This window comes from Schistocerca gregaria, chromosome 6 (assembly GCF_023897955.1).
Source record: "Schistocerca gregaria isolate iqSchGreg1 chromosome 6, iqSchGreg1.2, whole genome shotgun sequence".
Taxonomy (NCBI): Eukaryota; Metazoa; Arthropoda; class Insecta; order Orthoptera; family Acrididae; genus Schistocerca; species Schistocerca gregaria.
In genome coordinates this window covers 90,312,815-90,335,705 of record NC_064925.1, presented here as the reverse complement: position 1 = coordinate 90,335,705, position 22,891 = coordinate 90,312,815, and the positions used below count along the sequence as shown (strand labels likewise).

The 22,891-nt window shown below is 36.0% G+C and overlaps 1 protein-coding gene across 1 annotated transcript; it reads right to left on the bottom strand.

The window, feature by feature from the left end:
- Positions 1 to 898: 898 nt before the first annotated feature.
- Positions 899 to 22,346, bottom strand: LOC126278617 (cytochrome c oxidase subunit 7A-related protein, mitochondrial-like). The gene is made up of 3 exons (XM_049978856.1): positions 22,191 to 22,346; positions 14,580 to 14,756; positions 899 to 1,183 (listed from the first exon to the last, which is right to left on the bottom strand). The coding sequence occupies exons 1-3, from the start codon at positions 22,260 to 22,262 to the stop codon at positions 1,046 to 1,048; spliced, it is 387 nt and encodes a 128-aa protein (XP_049834813.1). The 5' UTR covers positions 22,263 to 22,346; the 3' UTR covers positions 899 to 1,045.
- Between the last annotated feature and the right edge of the window lie 545 nt (positions 22,347 to 22,891).

The following is a 22,891-nucleotide window of genomic DNA, read 5'->3' as shown; positions in this document are numbered from 1 at the left end:
AATGAGTCATTTTAGGCACTGGAAACTCCAGGTTGGAATATCAAGAATGCAAGGAAAAGATAGACTGTAAAGATGACATTAAATTGCAGACAGGCACAACTAAAAGACACTTACACATTAGCTTTCAGCCACAGCCTTCGTCAAAAAAGAGACACACACACACACACACACACACACACACACACACACAACACACAGTCATTCATACAGACATGACTACCCTACCATCTCTGGCAGTACAGATAGAAATGCTTTTAAAAGCATATAGAAACACAGAAGAAAAACATATGAAGCATGTGTTGTTATAAGGGAAGAGAGAGGGAAGGTGGATCAGTTCAGCTGAGGATCCCAAGTTTGGCTGAGGATCCGAAGTTCATGTGGCATGGCTAGGTGGGAAAATAAAATGTGAAAATATGTTAGGATGAGTGAAAAAGTGTGACCAATAGGAATAAATTTAATTATCAGTGGCAAGAATTTGTGGCATCAGATGTTGCATCAACAATCTGCATGGTCATGTAGGCATGTGTTGTGCATAGACCATCACTGATACAGTATGGCTGAAGTGTGTACACTTTGGCAGGCAGTGAGTAAACACAGGAAAGAAGAGGAAGAATGTCACAGACCAGCTGGGAGATGACTGTATTTCATTTTGTGTCAAAGGCTGTGGCTGAAAGCTAATGTGTAAGTGTCTTAGTGGTGCCAGTCTGCAATTTAATGTGTCATCTTTACGGTAAATAGAAATCTATCTTTCCCTTATACTGCTGAGCTATTTTAATAAATGGTTATCAGTGGCATTTTGTTGGACACAAGAAATTTGCATGTAAATATGAAAACATTTTTGAAAAATGTGTTGTCTTCAATACAAGTACACATTTCTCAAATAAAAGCTTTTCATAAATTGTAGAAGAATAATACATCTCCATTTATTTCAATAAATAATATTTACAATATTATTCACATATGACTCATGGGGTCTCTCCACAGTTTTTGTCAAATGATTTAAAGTTTTGTTTCCTACTATTAACACACTAACATTTATCCATGTCTATTTCTTTGGTGTAGACATTATATAGTAGAAGCGGAAACTTTCAAACAGTCCAATAGCACACAAGGCTACTGTGAGTCCAAATAAGGCTCTGTCCATAGGACCACCTTTCAGATGAACTGGAACTCCATCTCGTTTCTGAAAATACAAAAATACGTGGTCTTTTATTAATGATGTGTTGTTAGTAATATAAAGAGAAACAGACTATTACATTGCCCGGAAGATTAATAATAATAGGATTAAAAATAAACATGAAAATTTTATATTTCAAAAAGTAATACTGTTTACAGAGATCAATGAAAGCTCATTTGTAAAGAGTAACACTGCCAAAAAAATTTGAAGTATTCTGACATGTATGACTAAAAAGAATCTTTAGCACAATATATTAAAAACTTAAGTCATGCGTTTTGGACCTTAAGAAGGAAGGTCTAATTTTGAGCTAACCAAACCACACAGGCAATAAAATTACAGAGATTAAACCACAGCTCTGAGGCATGCAAATTCTGGTATAGGGGCAAAACAAACTTTTAACACAACAAAAAGTTACGGCTTTCATATATTTTTACACCAATTACATTAAAATTATTTCAGGTCAATTACCTGACACAAACATTTTAATAACTGAAAAGAATAGCTGGAATGAACCCGAACTCTGAGGATCTACAGGACAGTGTACCTGTAATAAGTGATCAATAATTGCAGAATGAAAAAAATTAAAGTAATTCAGTCAATGGGCAGCATCCAAATGAAGTGGAAACTTTCTTTGAAAGTGGTCATGTATCTCATCAGCGTCAAGGACAACAACATCAGCAAGTCACTCAGTTTCAGTTGCTATCATATCACCACATTTTGGCTGTACTGTTAGGATACAATACATGAGAGAAAACTGGTGTTTAGAAGGGAGTGATAAAAGTGATAAACTGGACAATAAATTGTAAACACAGCCTTGAATCACTGCTATCTGGTTTTCATAACCATAACAAACCATAAGGTTTTCTCCAAAAAGCTGGTTCTACTATCTGTACACTCTGGAGAGCCCCTCAGTCTGGTGGTTGGAGGTAATAATTGAATCTCTATAAATGAAATGACTGACTGGTAATGATTTCTTTCTGATTATTGCTAAAATTAACTAGCAGATAACAATTTTGAAATTAAAAGTGACATGGAGTTAATGATTACAATGTTGTGAGGAATCAATCTGAAAGTGTCCTAAATACTGACATTGTAGGTAGCAGATGATACAAAGTTTCATTCCTCTGAAGTTGGTACATGCTGGAAAGCATTCAAGACAGTTAACATTTTTTCAACTTCTATCTATGTAGCAACATTCGTCGGCCTCTTGCTGAAGGTGGCTTTGGGCTGTACATACTATCTATGGAGCCCTGCAATGGGTATAGATCTGTCTGCACTCATGTTGTGATGCCAAGCTGACTGAATTGGTGGCACACATGCCATGCACTAGAGTCTAGTCAGGCAGCAACAGCACCTAAGGCTGAAAAATGGATGTGAAACTATACCTAGTGTGTGACTGACAAAATTTACTGTATGTGGGCCCAAGTTTCACACTTCTATTCTACAGCAAGGGTGCTGCATTTGTAAGACAGTAGTGTGATACCCATTATATCACAACCTACATTGTTAAGCAATGTAACACAGACATCCTGAATGTGGTGGTTTGGAGTATTAAAAATAAATAATAATCTCTCTTCAACTGCATTGTGCTGTACTGACCAACCTCATGCACAAGTCTCTAAACATAGTGAGGCTCTTCTCTCAAGCTAGAATCTGTGCTCCCCATCAATCTGTGCCTAGAGCAGGTATCATATTCAAGCATGATAACATTTTCTAAATATTTGTTTAGTGTGTACCTGAGGTGAGACATCAGTACCAGTCTTATTTATCTAGCTTGATGTGGCAAATGGCCTAAAACCCACATCCAGGCTGGGTGGCTCACCAGTTCTCATTAATCTATGGGGCAAATTCGGTAAGGGCTGATTCCCTTCCCCACGTTTTGTCAGCATCCACTTTAATGCTCTCAGCTATCCAAGTGGGTAGTTCTTCTGACAGATATCATATGCAAAAAACAAATGAAATACTGGGCATACATATGGAGAATTCAGTATTACCAATGTTTGTCACAACATATGTAAAGATGAAAATAGGTAATACACTTCCATTGCCAGTGGCCCTCCCAATGAAAGATGAAGCTTGTTGCAGAGAGGTGGCTTGCATGCCTCAGATACATGCAACTGTACTGTTGATGCAAGCACATCAGAGAGGCATCTGTGAGAAGCCAGATTAGTATATTCTTCCTAAAAAGAGAAGCGGGCTTTTTGGTAACTGCAGAAGAACAGCCTGGATGACTGACCAATCTGACTTCGTAATGTTGGCCAACCACACCTTGTTATGTTTGTACTGTGAATAGCTGAAAGCAATGAGGAACTGAAACTTTTAATGCAGCAAATGGGAAACAAACTTTTAAAGCAGTGGAATAGGACAGTGCAAAACACAGCACAATTTTATAAATATCAGAGATGGCAATACTATCTGGCAACGTTTATGTGAAGTATTTACATGCAGAAGTTTAAATAGTAACATTGCTAGCTTACTGTGTATATGAAAACTAGTTGACTTTAATGAAATTAAACCAATAATATTAAATTTTGATCAAATTATAGAATGAAAGTACCACAAACTAAAAAAAAAAAAAAAAAATGTAAACACAGGCTGAACTCATCCTTTGTAAAATTAATGTATGAAAGAGTAATAACAATAGAGCCCATTGTAAAGACACTGGACTCACGTTAGGACCAAAGTTATAAGCCAACAGAAAGGAATTAACAGAAATTACCGATTTATTGTTACTAATATATAGCTCACAATATTTCATTATGAAAACTGAAATATTTTGATATATTAATTACGACACAAAAAAGATGTACTCATGATTTGTAAAGCTACCATTTTATGAAAGCATATAAATTTCAACTGTAAATTCAATTTAAACAATATGTAGAATGATCATGTAATTCTTTTTTGTTATAAAAGGACCAGCAGCTGTAGCTGTGTTGCCAACTTTTAATCATTTTTGCAATAACTAAACCCATGTGAGTTTTCTCAATGTTGTGATGCAATAAACATATTTTAAAAGTATATATCAGAATCAGGGCAATGTCATTCATGAACACATCGTGAAGTTCCTGTCAATATGTAAAACTGAATCCAGGTGTAGTTTTAAGCAGACGAACTATGTTAACACTGAGTTACACACTTCAACATCTCTCCAACAATCAGCAAATTGGCCACTAAAGCTGGTTGCATTTCAATATGGTGTTTGGAGCTGAGATATGGTGAGAAAGTCAGGATAGATGTGCTAACCAATTTTTGAGTTTCAGGTTTCTAAGCATCACAAAAAGAAAATTTCAAACAGAATTCTAAATTACAGATATGAATGGCACAGACCAAAATTGGAACACACAGATAGACAAGGAATGTGGCAAACTGAATTAACAGAAAATTGACTAGGTGAGACAGCATCATAAATGCTGAAAAAGATAAGTACTGAAAATTTCATTTTCAACAGAGCTGTGGCGAAAGACAGTGCTTAGGTCGCATGAAAGGCTTCTGTTTTCTCTCTTCTTTTTTTAAGTTGTGAAGTACTTAGAAAGTATATGAAAGATCAGGAAGAAATAGTTAATAAGGAACCAGTTTTAAATAACAATATTGATCTTAGTGATAGTCAATGAAGCAGAAATACTGTTTAACAACAGCGATTAATTTAATCAGAGACATGATGTGTGAGCAGTGTCAGGAGATGTTATTAGTGTCTGCAGTCCAATCTGAGGTTTTGATTACTGATAACTTTTACAAATCAATAGCAATTCTTTTTAATAGCTTGCTAAGGTCTTCTTTTGCAGAAAAACTGAATAGCTAAGTAATTAGCTAATTGGAATAAAAAGCTGGGTGCAGGATGAGGGGTTTATAATCACGGCACAAAAAAAATGAGCTTAACAGTTTAGAGCAAACAAATAGCAGGCTCAAGACATCAAAAAATTTATTATGTAATGGTTTGGGCAGTAAAATTGATGCCACAAATACTAAGTTAAAAGTGCTGAGGAATGAAATTTTAAATACTGCTGCTCATATTGCTAAAATAAAAGAGGATAAATGTAAATTAGTTGTAGAGCCAGAGCACAAACAAATCGATGCATAGGTTGATACAGTGGAAGGCGAATGAATGTAAAACAAATTTTACTGATACAGTAAAGAAATTTACAATATGCTTCGAAATGTGATAACAAAAGAAAGCCACATATTAAGATCAGAAATGGGTCAAAATAATCAAAACCTTCAATGTAAAATCAGCAATTTAGAAAATTGAACAGAAAACCAAAAGACAAAGCTGCTGAGTTGGAGAAAATTACAATTAGCAATGTGGATACCTCTAATAATAATTTATGTAATTTTTGTAAAAGTTAGCATGAAAGATAGTTTTGCCACTAAAAGCACCAGTAGTAAAAAGTTGGATGTGGACCAATGCACCAATTAAAAAGGTTTTCAAGAGATAATAAACTTCTCCCAGCTGATTTTCTACAACATTGTCATGATTGATTGTTCACGGGCCAGATTATTCTACGGATTTTTTTTTGAAATATGTAGATAAATTATTAAACAGGGCTTTAAAGAGAAGTAAGAGAATTTTAATCAGAATTAGAATGGGAGGGAGGGGGATGGAATCAGACTAAATTAATACATGTATTTGTGGAAGGAGAGAGGGAAGAAATTACAGTTCTAAAAAGCATCACTTTTGCAAAACTCGGGTTGCCATTTTCTCACATGATATTCTACAAACTATGGATGGAGGGCAACAGGGAGATTCCATATTTATATATTTCTCGAAATCATTTGATATAGTGCCCAACAGCAGACTGTTAATGAAGGGTAGGAGAATACAGAATATGTTCCCATATATGTGAGTGGCTCAGACTTCTTAAGTAACAGAACCCAGTATGTGGTCCTCGATGGTGAGTAGGAAGTGTGATAGGATCATTATTACTTTCTGTATGCATAAATGATCTGGTGGATAGGGTCGGCAGCAGTCTGTGGTTATTTGTTGATGGTGTGGTGTAGATTAAGGTGGCAAAGTTGAATGACTGTAGATGATGCACAAAATTACTAAGTGGTGTGAAGAATGGCAGCTAGCTCAAAATTCAAGTTAATGCAAATGAGTAGGGAAAACAAACCAATAAATTTGGGATATAGCACCTGTAGTTTCCTGTTTGACTTAAGTCTCATCTTTTAAATATCAGGCCATAACTTTGCAAAGTGATATGAAATGGAGGGAGCACATGAGAATTGCAGTAGGGAAGGAGAATGGTTGACTGGTTTATTGGGAGAATTTTGGGAAGGTTGGTTCATCTGTAAAGGAGACTGCATATAACATGCTAGTGTGACCTATTCTTGAGTACTGCTCAAGTTTTTGGGATCCATACCAGGTCAAATTAAAGGGAGGCATTGAAGCAATTCAGAGGCAGGCAGCTAGCCTTTTTACCAGTAGGTTCAAACAACATGCAAGTGTTATGGAGATCTTTCGGGAACTCTGGGAATTCCTAGAGGGAAGGTGACATTCTTTTTGAGGAACACTATTGGGAAAATTTACAGAACCAGTATTTGAAGCTGACTGCACAACGATTCTACCATTGCTAACATATATTTTGTTTAAGGGCCACAAGGCTTAGATACAAGAAATTATGGCTCATACAGAGGCATATAGGCAGTCTATTTCCCCTTGCTCTATTTGCAAGTGAGACAGGTTACAGGTATCGATGCAGGTAATAACACAGTGGTTTGTGGTGTATGCATGTAGATGTAGGTGTAGAAAGAAAAGCAGAAAGTGCTGAGAAACTCAACCAGAGTGAGGAGGATTTAATGAAATTTTTACAGTAGTACTCTAATGTATCTACCTAAGGCGAAACCAGGAAAAGTGAAGAATTACCAGTTTAAACTTGAGACCACATAAATGATTCTTTATTAAACCTTACTGAATACCTATCTGTAGAAGAGTACCTGTAAAAGGAGAACTGCAAAAGATGGAAAGTTTGAGGACTTACAGTAAGGAGCAGTAGTGAATACAATAACGAAATCGTTGTGGTACATGAATGATGATTGGTTTGTAGGGTGCTCAGCTGCGTAGTCATCAGCACCCATACAAAGTCCCAGCCACCACACAGTCCAATTTAGCCACTTTTACGAATGATGATGATGGAGGAGGAGGAGGAGGAGGAGGAGGAGGAGGAGGAGGAGGAGGAGGAGGAGAGCAACACAAACACCCAGTCCCTGGGCAGAAAAAATCCCAACACAGCCAGGAATTGAACCCAGGACAGTGTGAACCAGAGACAGCGACACTAGCCACTAGACAATTAGCTGCGGACATATGTGAAAGAGATGGCACGATAGACATTTATTGGATTCAAGACACTTAAAAAAAAATATTAGAGAGAGAAACTGAACGTCCGGAAATACAGACCAACTATTTCATAAATTTTTAAGATGTGAATTATATGACAATTCTACACTCCTTTCCTATATAGTGGAAGATTTTATCACCAATACTGTGTTGTACCATTTCGATTAAACATTTCTCATGCAGCGTTTTGTATAAGTCTTAGGTTTTGTTCTAGGGAAAGGATTCCTTGCAGTCTTAATTATTTATGTAGATTATATTTTAATGAAAAGAGAAATTGGAATTGTTAAGAAAAGTACGAAAATTGTAAATCTGTTGTGAAACAGCTGAATTTTTTTGGCCACAATATTAATGAGGAAGGAATTTTGTCTGACAATGATGACAATTTAGCCATAGCACAATAGTCTACTCCTAAGTAAAAAAAAAAAAAAAAAAAAAAAAAAAAAAAAAAAAAAAAAAAAAAAAAAAAAAGTTGAAAATCATTCTTTGGGTTAGCTTATTGTTACAGAAAATATGTGAGGACCAAGGCTTTGAATGCACCTTGTCTGAAGAGTCTTTTAAAGAAGACTGTTGAGTGTATTTAAAAATAATGTATGTCAGCAAGCTTTTGATGAAATAAAGAGGCAGTTACGTGATAGTAATGTCAAATCTGGCCTCTGCCAAATTTTTCTGTTTTGCCTTATGACATACAGTACTAATAGCATAGTGGGAGCTCACTTATTTCAGGAGAAAGTAGTCAATGGCCAAACAGAACATCATTCTACAGCATTTTAATCAGAACATTACAGAGACCTGACAAATTACACCATGACTGGGAAACAATTATTGGCAGTACATAGTACTTTCATCAAGTTTAGAAACTATTTACTGGGTTACAGAACTGTTATATATTCTGATAAGGCTTTAAGGGGTTTTTTTGTGCAGAAATCCACATTGTATGAGAGTTTCAGGGTGGCCACTCCTTGGGACAATTTGACTATTCAATAAAACACGTAAGAGGGAAGGAAAATCTTATTTCAGATACATTATTTAGATTGCCAGTGGGGAGAGGAAGAGAAATGAAGATAGTAGGAATCAAGAAGAAAGTGATTTCAGGATTAGGTACATGAAAGGAATTGAAAATGAAAAAGAAATCAGGAGGATTTACAACAATATAAGGAGAAACCAAAACAACTTTGAAAACTGGAAGCATGTAAAACATTATTTGGGGCAGAAAGGGAAAGAAAAGGAGGAACACTATCATAAAGTTTACAAGGTAGTGTTATTTAGGGGAAACAGTCCAGATAGCAATAAATTGAAGTTGTGTTGGCCAGTATACAGAAAGTCAAAGTACATACATGAAAGTTTTGGACAACATGGAGTTTTGAAGTGTATCCAAAAGCTTAAAAAATATTTTTACAACTTAAAAGAGTCCTAAATTTAATTATGACAGATGTCAATTTGTGAATGTCAGTAACCAGACTAGTAGAGCATACATGCAGAATATTCTGTTATGAGTTAACTTGTTCAGGTAGTTGCCAGAAGCAAAATGTGGTTACAATTACATTTTTGTTATGGTAGATTAATTCATGAAGTCATGACCTGGAAGATACAGGTGTAAATGATAAAAGCTGCCAAAATTATACAGACAGTATATCTCTGTGTTTTACAAAAAACATCTAATGAAATGTCGTATCACTCTTTATTTTTGTATTTCCAAGAGACATATCTGTAGGACTGACGTAGATTTGTTTCTGTTTGCACTGTCTGCTGACAGCATGTGACCTTGCTTGTGTATTACAGACTTTGACACAGAGATCAGGGAGATAATGGACGGACAAGAGCAATGTAAACATTGCATGTTTATAATGACAGTGCAGGCTAGGTACTACTGAAACAAGCAATGTAAACAGTCACTAGGTTGTCAAGAATGTGCAATTTGCTTGTATAAACAATGAATTAAGTACAACCAAATGTTTCTTTTCTTTCACAAAATTACTGTAATTAAGGTTGTAGTACTAAAGAAAAGCTAACTTCAAATGTTTCCCTTAGTACAAAATCAACCAATTATCATGTTATTTGTTTTCTGTTAATTGCAATCAACTGTTTCTTCTTTTTATAACAATGCCATAATGAAAATTAAATTCAAATTATTTTCCTTTTCTATAATGGTATCGTAACAAAAGTGAAACCCACATTACTTTGTTTCCTATCACACCAATACTACAATAAGTGATCGATTCAACACACGCTTCATTATGGCGAACCTAATTTCAACACTCACTCTCATGGTCTCCTCATATAACACTTGCAATGCATTTCAATACTCTATACTACCCCAACAACATGTATGTCCTGCATGAACTCCAATTGGACAGGCAGTACTTGGCAGAGCACTGCATACATCACAGTAAGGAAGAACTATTCTTTTTGCCCCACTACTGTGGAAGGTAGGTGTTCTTACCCCTCACAGCAGTTCTTTCCACATAGCAAGTGCTATGCATAATGAGTTTGGTTGAAATTGATTCAGTAGTTTAGAAAGAGATGTTTAAGATCCAAATATACACATATCAATTTTTACAGTTATTAAGATTAAGATGAACTCCACTGATAATGAGATTGACAGAATGTATGAAGAGACAAAAGAAGAGAGGTTCAGATCACTAAGGGGAATGACAAATTAACTGTGATATAGAGGCAGAATTTGATGGTAAAAAAGGAAGAAACAGAAGAATTGTAGGAGAAAATCAGCTAACAGTTGGTGTGTTTGGGGTGGGGAGGAGGAGAGGAGGGGGGTTAGATGGGACGAGAGAGGGGTGAAAGGATTAGTCACCTGATAAAATTTGGAACGTAAATCTATCTATCACTAACACTTGGTTTAAAAAGTCATGTTGTAGGTGACATGCAGACTATCGTATGACTTGACAATTATGGCATCTTCTCAGGTAAAATATGTATGTAAAGTTGGGTATATGGAAAGGTCCTAGTGATTTTAAACTCAAACCTTTACAGGAGCAGGTGTTTACACTGACCATAATTTATTGGTTATGAATTATAGATCAAAACTGAAGAAACTGCAAAAAGATACGAGACCTGGATGAATTGAATTAACCACTGATTGTTAACCACTGATTGCTGAGAGTTTCAAAGGAAACATTAGGCAACTTAGGCAAACAAGGAAAAGGAAACAAACTGGCTAAATGACCAGCCTTAAGGAATGGGAATGGTAAATGCACCAGAGGATCAAATAAGCAAAAAACAATCTTCAGATAACTTGAAACACTGAATTTAGCAGATGAAAGAAGAAAATATAAAAATACAGCAAATGTAGCAGATGAAAGGGAATACAGATGGAACTTCCTGGCAAATTAAAATTGTGCGCCAGACCGAGACTCAAACTCGGGACCTATGCCTTTCGCAGACAAGTGCTCTTCCAGGCAAGTAAATTCCCTGCCTTTTGCAATATTTATTTTATCTTGTGTCACCCATAGGGACACAAGAAAGACAGTCTACCACAGTTATTTTGAGTATGTTATTCGGTATGGGATAATTTTCTGGTGTACAAGGCTACTACTACTTCAGAAGAAAATCATTAGAAACATGTGCTGCCCACAAAAATGAGTTAGGTCACCCTTTGTTCAAGAAATTAAAAATACTAAGAATTACTTCAAAAGTTCTGATTCAAGCATAGCTATGGTACTAGTCACAAGGAAAACTTCAAATTTCCTTTGCACCACTTAAAGCTTTATGCCCAGACACCACTGTACATGGGGCTAAAAACATAAATTAAAAGGAAGAAATCTCTTAACAATGGACCTTGGTTCTGTGGAAAGTTTACTCCAAAATATATTAGAGAAATGTTACTACACCATTGAAGAATTCATGGAAGACAGTCTGACACTGAACAATAAAAATCTATAGCTAATATTGCAGTGCTGTCTGTGCACAACAAAGGAAATTGGGATAATGTTGATTTATAGTAAATATTGTGGTGTTTTATTTATTGGCATTATTTTTAAAACAGTGTAAAAAGAATTTCTGTATATCATTATACATTTCATTTTTGCTTAACTTCACATGTCTCCTGTACAACAGATCACATGATCTGTACAATATATGTAATGAGACTAATAAATCACATTTCACCATCTGAGCTACCCAAGCTTAACTCTCAACCCATCCTCACAGCGTTAGTTCTGACAGTACCTCATCTCCTACCTCCCAAACTTTACAGAAGCTCTCTTGCAGACCTTGCACTCCTGAAAGAAAGGATATTGCAGAGATATGGCTTAGCCACAGCCTGGGGATATTTCCAGAATGAAAATCTGCCTGGAAGCACACACTGCTGCAGGGTGAAAATTTCATTCTAGGAATACAAATGTCTAAAAAATAGATCCACTTATAGCAAAATTAAACAACTTTTTGATATCTATGGATATTAAGAGCTTCGATGGCGAGCCAGTAGTACGCAAATAAATGAAGGATGAAAGTGGAAGGAATACACAGAAGGGAAATTAACTTAAGACCAGTATTGTAGAGTCGCAATAGGTTGCACATAAAGATGAGATGTGTGGCATGATACTGTAAGAAGAAATTGGGAGAGCACTGAAAGACCTACATTGAAACCAGGCCCACAAAGCCTACTACATTCCCTCACCCTCATTTACTGGGATCCCCAGAAGAGCCAGTCACAACAAAACAATTCTACCTAGTATGCAAGATACAGCGAACAGATGAAATCCCTCGAGACTTCACAATGAATGAAATAAATCCACTTCCAAAGTAGGAAGATGCTGTCAGGCGTGAATACAACTGAACTGCCAGCCTAATAAGTTCTGTTTGCAAAATAATGAAATTAATTATTTACAGAAGAATGGGAAAACAAGATCAATTTGGGTCAAGGAGAAATGTCTTTGAGATACTGTAAAACACACACCAAAAGTAAAATAGATAACTGAATGTAATCAAATCAAGTGAAGGTGAGGGAATCAGGTTAGGAAATGAGACACTAAAAATAATTAAGACTGTCATTTTGACAGAAAAATAACTAGGAATAGTCAAGTAGTGAGGATGTAAAAATGCATGATGGTAATAGAAAAGCATTTCTGAAAAAAGTGACAGTTGTAAACATCTAACAAATTTAAATATTAAAAAGTCCTTTCTCAAAGTATTTATTTGAAGTGCAGCCTTGTACATGAAATGAAAATGGGGTCAATTGTCTGTACCAGAAAATTAGGTAATTTTTGAAAAGATACTGAATCAAACTGGCAAAAAAAGAAATTTGTGACAACCTGACTAACAGAAGACATCAGTTGATAGGATACATCCTCAAGCAAGATAAAGGTGGAGAGTAAAAGCTGTAGAGAGAGACCAAAACTTAACTACAGCAAGCAAGTTCAAATGGATTTAGACTGCAGGAGCTATGCAGAGGGCAGACTAGTGCACAGAGCTTCATCACTCCAACGTTCAGACTGAAAAAACAACTACAGGTAGTGCCTTTACCAACAGGTAATTGACATGAACTTCAGGAAGAATAAAAGATCAAGCCGAATTCACATCCAGTAGAGATTAATCAAATTTAACTAAGCATATTGTATGTCACACCGACTTGAAGTTTCCAACTGTCACAGTTCCATATAGTCACACAGAATTGGTATAATGTGTACTAATAATGTAAGAAATTTCAGTCTATACAGGAGATGTTCCTGGTGTAGTTTTCATGTAATATATTTTAAACATTTTTGTTTAACTTCCAACAAATATTAACTGGTGATATACATACTATAAGAAGATTATCTACTATGTTTATATTCAGGTAACTTATGGGAACGCAGCTGGATAACATCTTCAACATGGGCCAGTATTTTGACAGATGCACATCCTGTCATTTTCAAGGCACAAGTACAGCAAGGGAATTTAGAACTTTGGTATGGACATCATTTCCAGTAAGATAGCTAAACACACACACACACATACACACACACACACACACACACACACACATTTTGTTTTTACAAGGGAGAATGCAGTGTTCTATGCAACATTTAAGCCAAAACCTTAGTCTGTATTTATAACGTCACTTGCTAATTTCATCTGAACTGCTTTCTTAATAACACTATAAAAAAGCTGAAAGTGCATGCCAGAATTTCTGTGTTGTTACACTCCCTACGATAATCAGGGCCAAGGCAATGTTCTGCAAAGCAGATTTGCTCAGTAGTTTTAAGCAGGTGTGATGCTTATGCTCTATATACTACTCTACAGTCTCTATGGTCTCACCAATATACAACATGCCACAAATACAAGGAATATGAAACACTGCCACTTACGAAAGCCAAGAACATCATTTATGGATCCTAAAAGACCCCTATCTTTGAGGGTCGTAAGAAAAACACATTTACCATTACATTCTCACAAAATATAACCAATCATGTTGGAAATGCTTGGGTCTGTGATGGTGTGGGCCTCATGAACCAAGGTACAATGTATCCCTTTATACTGAGCCAGATGGAGACAAGTATTAGCCTGTAGATACAAGTCAGTGCAAACTGGCTTCCTATAAATTACATGTCCCAGCATACCACCAACCTCCCTTATACTATCACTGCTGGAATGGAAGGCAGCCATAATTTTTCACCTCCATCATGAAATAAATATTTGAGGGATTGAATTAAGATATATTCTACAAAGCTATTCAGTTTCATCTGTGAGGCCAAACAAGGAAAGTATCATCTACATATCTGTGGAAATAAATTCAGGTTTCAATGCTGCTAACTCCAAGGCACATTCCTCAATGTCTTTCATAAACAAATGAAATAACAGGTGTCAATGGGCTTCCCATTGCAAATCCATTTTTCTGTTCATAGCACATAGTAAGTGGAAGTCAACACATGTCAAAATATATTCCTGAACATCAAACTTAACTCTGTTACAATTCATACCAAGGAATGCCAGTGAAGAGGGAGATTATGTTAGAATTTATTAAAATATCAGACATTCAAACCCAATCACTCTAGTTAACATAAGAAATACACAAGGTTCTTATTCTTAAGCTGTTTGGAAATATGAAAAAATTCTGAAACAGGTCTTTTTTACCTGAAAATGTTCCATCTTGCGCCGCAGATTCTCAGGTACAGGACCATAGGGGGTACTTGTGCCTGGAATAAGGTTTTGTGATGCATGTCTAACTGGTGGTGCAACCCGTGCCATCTGTTCATTTTTGGAGTGAAATATTATCTTGGGAGGTTCCTTCCTTTCCAGTGGCTGTGCACTCTTCCATGGGAGAAAAAATAAAACATTTAAGCATGTATGTCAAACATTACATTCTATAATATAAATTCTAGGCGTAAGTCTGTTCAAAAGCACAAAACTAAATATAAACAAGTTTTTTTTCAATTTTTTGTAATTGATCCAAATCACAGATCATAAATGTTTGCAAAATGCTAAACATTAGTTTCTTCAATGTCTCACGTTCTGTTTCAGAGCTGTACAGAACAATTTTGATACTGACATGTCACCAATTTCCTTACTAAAAATCACTTTTTGTGCCATTTAAAATGGTTGAAGAATATATAATAGTTCATAAATCAAGTTTTCTACTCTATAAGTAGAACTGCCATTTGTTTTAGTACTTTACAAAGCAAGTTTGCTTCTGGAAGTGCCTCTAAATGCTTGTATTCCACCTTTTGCATTTAAAATAAATTTTATCATTCAATCAAGTGTCAGGTCTTAAGAGTCCACTATAACATTTTGGTGTGTTAGTACCATGAGACATATTGCCTTCTAAATCTATAACTGCTAAAGTAAACTGAATTTTTAGAAGTTTTCTACTGCTAGAAATCATTACCTCGGGGCTATGATTGGAAACAAACATTAAGAGATGAGCTCCCATGAAAAAGAAATCTATAGTGAGAAGGTGGGGTGGGGATGGGGGGGGGGGGGTAGTAGCATGAGGAGAGGAATTTTAGACATGTCAAGAAAAATTTTGCAAATATTACAATGCTTATAAAGCAAATTGCTGTTTAAGGAAGTTATACAAATTTTGGGTTTGGAAATTGGAGTGTGTTAAGCTCTGCTGAACAGGATACTTTTATAAACTTTAAAATAAAAGAAAGAATCAAAGAAAATGAAGGACAGGTTGCCCATCATTAGACTGGAAGTAAGGCCTACGAAGAACACGTTAATTGCCTACTCTGTAAGAAGAAGAAATCAATGATGATGTAAATAAAATAGAAAGAAACTTCCACATGGGAAAAATATATTAAAAACAAAGATTCCAAGACTCACCAAGCGGGAAAGCACTGGCAGACAGGCACAATGAACAAAACACACAAACACACACACAGAATTACTAGCTTTCACAACCGATGGTTGCTTCTTCAAGAAGGAGAGAGAAAGACGAAAGGATGTGGGTTTTAAGGGAGAGGGTAAGGAGTCATTCCAATCCCGGGAGCGGAAAGACTTCCCTTAGGGGGAAAAAAAGGACAGGTGTACACACACACACACACACACACACACACACACACACACGTCCATTCGCACATACACAGACACAAGCGGATGGATGTGTGTGTGTGTGTGTGTGTGTGTGTGTGTGTGTGTGTGTGTGTGTGTGTGTGTGTGTGTGTGCACGCACGCACACACCTGTCCTTTTTTCCCCCTAAGGGAAGTCTTTCCGCTTTTCCGCTCCCGGGATTGGAATGAGTCCTTACCCTCTCCCTTAAAACCCACATCCTTTCGTCTTTCCCTCTCCTTCCTGAAGAAGCAACCATCGGTTGCGAAAGCTAGTAATTCTGTGTGTGTGTTTCGTTCATTGTGCCTGTCTGCCGGCGCTTTCCCACTTGGTAAGTCTTGGAATCTTTGTTTTTAATATATAGAAGAAGAAATCAGTTACACCTAACATGTTTCATCAGTTTGTTTTGATAAGTGATATATATGCACACCGGGAGACTATTTTGATCTTTAACTATACAATTCAAGTACACATTTTTAAAGAATGTATTAATTTTTCTTGGATGCCAAATTTATTCATCCATTTGCAATCAAAATAAAAACCCACTCTGTGGTATATACCAGCAAACTTCTTGAGCAAGTACTTTGATGAAACTGCCATTCACAAACATTTGGGCATGCTGATGAGTTTTTGTTCTGTGCTGCACAAACAGATCATAAAATGGCCACTTTAGGGGATTTAATTAAAGCTTGTGATGGAGACTTACTTCCTTAAACTGTCTTTACCGAGAATAAGAGCTAGTGCTTTGAGTTCACACTTGTGCAGTTTAGGCAAGCCTGTCAATTACTAGCACCAATGTCTGCACCTCACTTCTAAAGACATCTATTAATAATGAAAGTTAACTAAAGTATGTCATTGTCAATTGGTACTGTACAAAACTGGTTTGACATATTTTGATTCTAACATATTTTACGATAGCAGTAATAAAATTATTTATACACAGCTTGCAACTAAAATAATTCAATAACTATTTGTTTCCCACAAGACCAACCCTTCAACCACATTTTGGAGACGGGCAACTGCCTGAAGTAGGGCATTGCGTATAGGATCAAAGCACAGTAGAGAACACTAGGGTAGCTTTGAAGACCCAACAGGAACCTCAAAAAGTGACAGGCAGCAGAGCTCTGGTAAAGCTACAATAGGCCCAGCAATCCTGTAGTGAATAACCCATTTGCTTTCAATAATCAAATGAACCTCAGAACAAAACCAATACCAAAAGTGACAAAACCTTTGAGCAGATCTGCCAGATATGATGGCCAACATGGTCCTGATTAAAGAGGACTTCATGTCTTTGGACATGATTTGTCCAAAGAAATACATAGGACTTAAACATTGTATCCTTAGAAAAGGATGCAAGAATCCAGGAAATAACACACATCATGACAGGAAGGTACATACCAATGATGGGACTAAGTAAGGTAAGAAAGAAAGAAAGCGACTTTTAGTAAGGTGCAGGATAAAGGATATAAGATATGGTGGTCATCAAAAGTAAAAAAGAATAAACAGTGAACAAATTACTTATTGTGGAAAATATAAGAAAATAATTAAACTTAAGATGGAAAGAAATATTCTTGATGCAGTCCATATCTATGCTCCTCAAATAAGATGCAAAACAGATTAGAAGGAAAAATTTTATCACTAACCTGCAATATGATGAAACATCTAACAAGACTGCGACTATGGGAGAGTTTAAGGGAGAGTTGGGAGTGATAGAAGAGGATACGAAACAGCCACAGGAAGCCATGGAAGATGTCACAGAAATGAGGAAGGTGGCGTTTTACTTGACCCATGTCTGAGAAATAAATGGATAACTTATAATGGATGCTATGATTAAAGAGTGTCAAGTTTATCAGCTACAGTTGGAATTTGGGACAGAAATCCATAATAAGCTATATACCTGTAAAGTAATATCTGAAGAAATCAGAAGATGCCTGACGGAAGTGAAAGTGATACCAAGCATTAATCTTTAAGGTGACCACAGGCTATTGGTACGGACACTAAAGAAATTCAGAAAAGGAAAAAGACAGACAAAAATCAAGTGCCAGAATCTGAAAGGTAGAGAAACCCAAGAGATATACAGGGAGACAAATAATATACACCATCCTAAAGATGAGAGGAAGGATGAAGGAGGGTCAAACAGGCTCTAGCCAGGGCAGTGGAAGAAACAAGAAACAAGTGCAAGGACATCAACAAAAGTTATACACAAAAAACTTCTTGGGTGAAATGTGAGAATTACAGACACTGTTAAGAAGAAGAAGAAGAAGAAGATGATGATGATGATGATGATGATGAATGCAATGAGAGAATAGTTCAAAACCGGAATGAAAAAAAAGAAAAAATGGAAATGACTAAGAAGAGCAGCAAGGAAAATGACAGCATTGGCTGAGAAGATGCCTTGGGAAAAATTCACAAAAGAAGTAGAAAATTTTATGAAGAACAAGATGATTTGAGGATAGTATGGGAATATTACAGATGATTGGACAAAGGAAATATACCTACCTTTAAGAGGGCAACAAGGCACTCTATGAGAATTAGAGAGAAACAATGCTAGTGTGCCACTGCATGAAGATTTATGAAGATAGTTTTACAGAAAATAGGGAATAAGATAGAACAACAATTAATAGAAGAACAATGATTTTCACCTGGAAGATCATTTATAGATGCTTTATTTACAGCCAGACAGGTTGTTGAGAAGACCTAGGTATTTAGGAAAGACATAGTTGCATTCATAGATACAAAAAGACCCTATAACACTGTTAGAAGGGAAAGAGATGGCAAGGTCTGCACAGACTGTGACTTTCAAAGGGAATGCCACTGAGAATCAGAAACATGTACAAAAAATGCCTGAATTATTCTATAGTTGATGGCAAAAACTCCATGGTTTACAGCAGATAAAGAGGTTTGGCAAAAAAGTGTGCTCCCACCAGCACTTTTTAATATAGTCATAGACAGCATCATACAGGAAGTTCACCAAGGGTAAATGGCAATTATATGAAAATCATAGCATATGCAGATGGTGTGATGATATGAGAAGAAAATGAGCATAAATTGGAAGAACAACTAAATGCTGGCTGAGAGTAATTAATGAATCAGCCTTGAAAATACGCTTAACAAAAAGTGAAGTAATGAAATCAGCAAAAAAATGAAGGTTGTAACTTGCAATGGAAAAATTATTAGAGAAGTAACTGCCTTCAAGTATCTAGGAAGCAAATTAACCAAGAAAGGAACATCAAGGATGAAATTTCTGAGAGAATAGAAAATTGTTAAATTTTGTTATTGTTTATTGGACATAATTAAGACTTTATAAAATATGTGCCAAAATAAAGATCACAATGTACAAGTCACTATCTGCTGGTTTTGACCAATGAATCACAATGCTGGATTTTGACAAAGCTCTGATCAGAACACAAGCAACAGAGAAATGCCTTCTTTGAGGATTCTCGGATACGACAAGAAGGGACAGGATAAGGAATTAAACAATATGAAACACATTGCAGTTCAAGCCCCTAAAATAAACTATGGAGTCTCAGGCTTCAATGGTCTGGCCACATTAAAAGAATGGGACCAGAAAGACTTTTTGAGAAGAGCCCTAAAATGGACAGAATCTGAACAAAGGCTGACTGGAAAACAATGGACAAGACAGGGAGACCAGGTGAAGAATGATGTGACCTGAAGAGACAGCAATGTGAGCAGATGCTAGATGATACACTGCAGGAGAACATATATGTTTGGAAGAGGCTCTGTCAATGACCTGCATGGGCACAAACATTTCAGGAAGAAGAATAAATCACTAACTGCACAGAAATACTGGTTCTTAAATGAGGTGACACAAATGATCCACTGAAGTACACATGTCCAAATTATCATATGCTCTATTTGGTATGTTTCCATACACCTTCAATGCACTAAAATACACTCAATAGAGAATGTTGCAGTGCTTGTGCATGTCTCACATCAATGATGTGACCTATAAGTTACCCTTGCAAATCCACTTATCTTGTACACACTGCTGTATTCATCCAGTCCCAAACAAAAATATAATGAATTATAGTCCTCACACCAAAGCGTCCATAATTGCAGCATCATTATCGATAGATATGATTTTTTTTAACTAGACTACAAATAAATCTAGAAGAACTTTTACTTATCAATATAGTACATTAGCACTAGCCATACATTATTGTTAGCATACTTTCTGGACATAATCAAGCTGCAGTTGCACAGTGTACTGGCAGATGAATGAATAATACAGAAACTTCAGATTTATCAAATTTATGGGTGGCTGTGAAGGGGCTTCATGCAGAAATTATTGAATATCTTATAGGCCAATGGAGTCTTCTCTATTACTCTAATGTATTTATATCTTAGAATAATGAAAATAACTGTCTCTTAGCATTTTTCCTGAAGTAACAGGAATATTAATATACCACTGGGTATCACATTCCATACTGATACAGATATGAGGTTTCGAATTTTTTCAGGTGTAACATATGGCTTTTTCTGCAACCATTTATGGTTCTTACACATGTTATTAATTCCATTTCAGCAAGAGGGAAAAGATAATTATAATTTGACATATTAGAAAGGACTAATAATATTCTTTAACAGCAGTGGGACCATTACCATCACCAAAGTCAAAATGTTGTGGATTTACACCCTGACAAATTATAACTAAAAATAAATAATCAAATAAAACAAGTATGTAATGATAAAAATTTACAATTATTTATACAGGACATGTTTTGAAACAGGTCAAATGTCTACTGGGCTTTTTTTGTTTCAAATGACAATATCTTTATTATCTGATAATATCTTTAACTTTCTACAAGACATATGCCTTACAATTGTAATACATATTTGTACCAATCTCACAGTTACCTCTATACAGTATAGAAGTAGGCTAATCAGAATTATGATATGAAAAACACTGAATTTTACAATTATGTATAGTTCTCAAATCCATGCTAGTAAAAATTAATTAATGAATATTAAAATCCCTTAATTCTTTGTCTTCCTGTGACCATTGCTATCTAGACATGGGAGACGAATATTCCAAAACCTTTTCCATGAAATACGAGTAACTTCACCTATGACTTCCAGACATTCAAATTACATTAAACACAGAATATAAAGTAAAAATGACAGCTGAAATTCTATTTTTTCTTAATTTTCTATTCTTTTCCAATATAACTGATTTTGTACCTAGTCTCTTATCACCGACTCAAAATCTTATATTCAGTAACACAAAAGAAACAGGGCTCAAAACTTTTAATAATTTCCGTGTATGCATACCCGGAAATTATTAGAAGCTTCAATACGCCGGGAAAATTTCAGAAGTCACAGTTTTCAAAACTTTTGGATACATACAGTACAGTAAACACTCAATCTCCTTCTAGCAGATGTGTTATTCTTAGCTCGTTAAGTTTAGACAATTAGAAACAATATACAAATATAAATTTCATTATTTCCATGATTATTGAATAGATCATAACAGCATGAAGAAATGTCATAAATGTACATGGCAACTTACTAATTAATACCTGAGCTGCATCCAAATTGTTGCAGTAGAGAACACACCAGTATTTGCATGATTACACCGGAGAAAATTGCCTTGACCTTACTTCAAGTTTACTGAAATGCAGTCACAAACTGTTTTGCAAATCACAAATTCACAGTAAACAACATTTCACCTCATCTGCACAAAATATTGTAAATTTGGGGATAAACATGTATTGTGCTTTATTCAATGCTTTGCAGTTGTAGCAAACTTGGAGGCTCCAAAGGCAATCTTCCGTAAGTACATTTACAACATTCCGGCTTACCACTGCTAATACAGAATGGACCAAATACACAAATTAGAAATTGCGATGAAATCTTTTTAAATACCTGTCGCACCTCTGTGGTGCATTTCTCTGTATTGTGGTCAGATTTTGCACGATCCACATAACGGGAGTAAATCCCTAACGTAATCAACTGTGAGCACATCACTACGTTTACTTATATTATTTTAATGAAAAAATACTTATTGAAGAACAATGACTAAGTTTATCAGCATCATTATATTTAACTATAATTAAAACGTGTCGGCTTACGTTTAACAAATATTTGTTTTGAGTAGTGCACAACTATAACTCAAAAACTGAATAATTAAAGCCAACTGGCCTCATAATTAAACAATAATGTTGGCCGCTTACCACAGGGAAATATGGGTGCATGTGTGTGGAGCCGGTGAGTCTCCCTGTGAAATTATTAAACTGGAAGAACATTTTGCTTCCCTTTTCGTGCACACAATATCGTCTGCTTGCAATACCCCTACACCGCTCGACCTCTGGATCTCTGCCACGAGCGTGCTGCTGATGGGAGGTGCTGCTTCTCGCGGCAGGTAACGTTACTACGAACAACGCGCCTCAGTTCGAAGCGCGTCGGCTATCATTGCACGTGGGATCCATCTGAGACCCGTGGTACTCTGATGTAGCGTATTTCTTATACCAATTTTAAGCAAAACATTCTCGCTGCTGCAGATTAAAACTGGAAAGTTTTATCTTGGCGGGAAATTACTGAAACTGCTTGCAATTTTTTTCTTATATCTACGAAAGTTACCCATGCGTCTTCTCTTCCAGCGTGTTTGGTGTCCCAACATTTTTTTGTTGGACAAAACTATAGGACCATCTGAATAAATGCATGTTAGAACATAAATGTAGATGCTAGCCACGCCTGCAAGTTGCACTGTTGCATCTGACTGCGAACAGAACCTGTACAATGCACTCAATATGTTGCAGGTGTCAGACGTGATTAGAAAAGTGTTCCATGCAGTTGTGAGAGCATTATGTTTGAGCTCAGTGCTCCGAACAAAGTGAAATTGTTGGTGCTCGGATGGCGGATGCTTCCATAACCA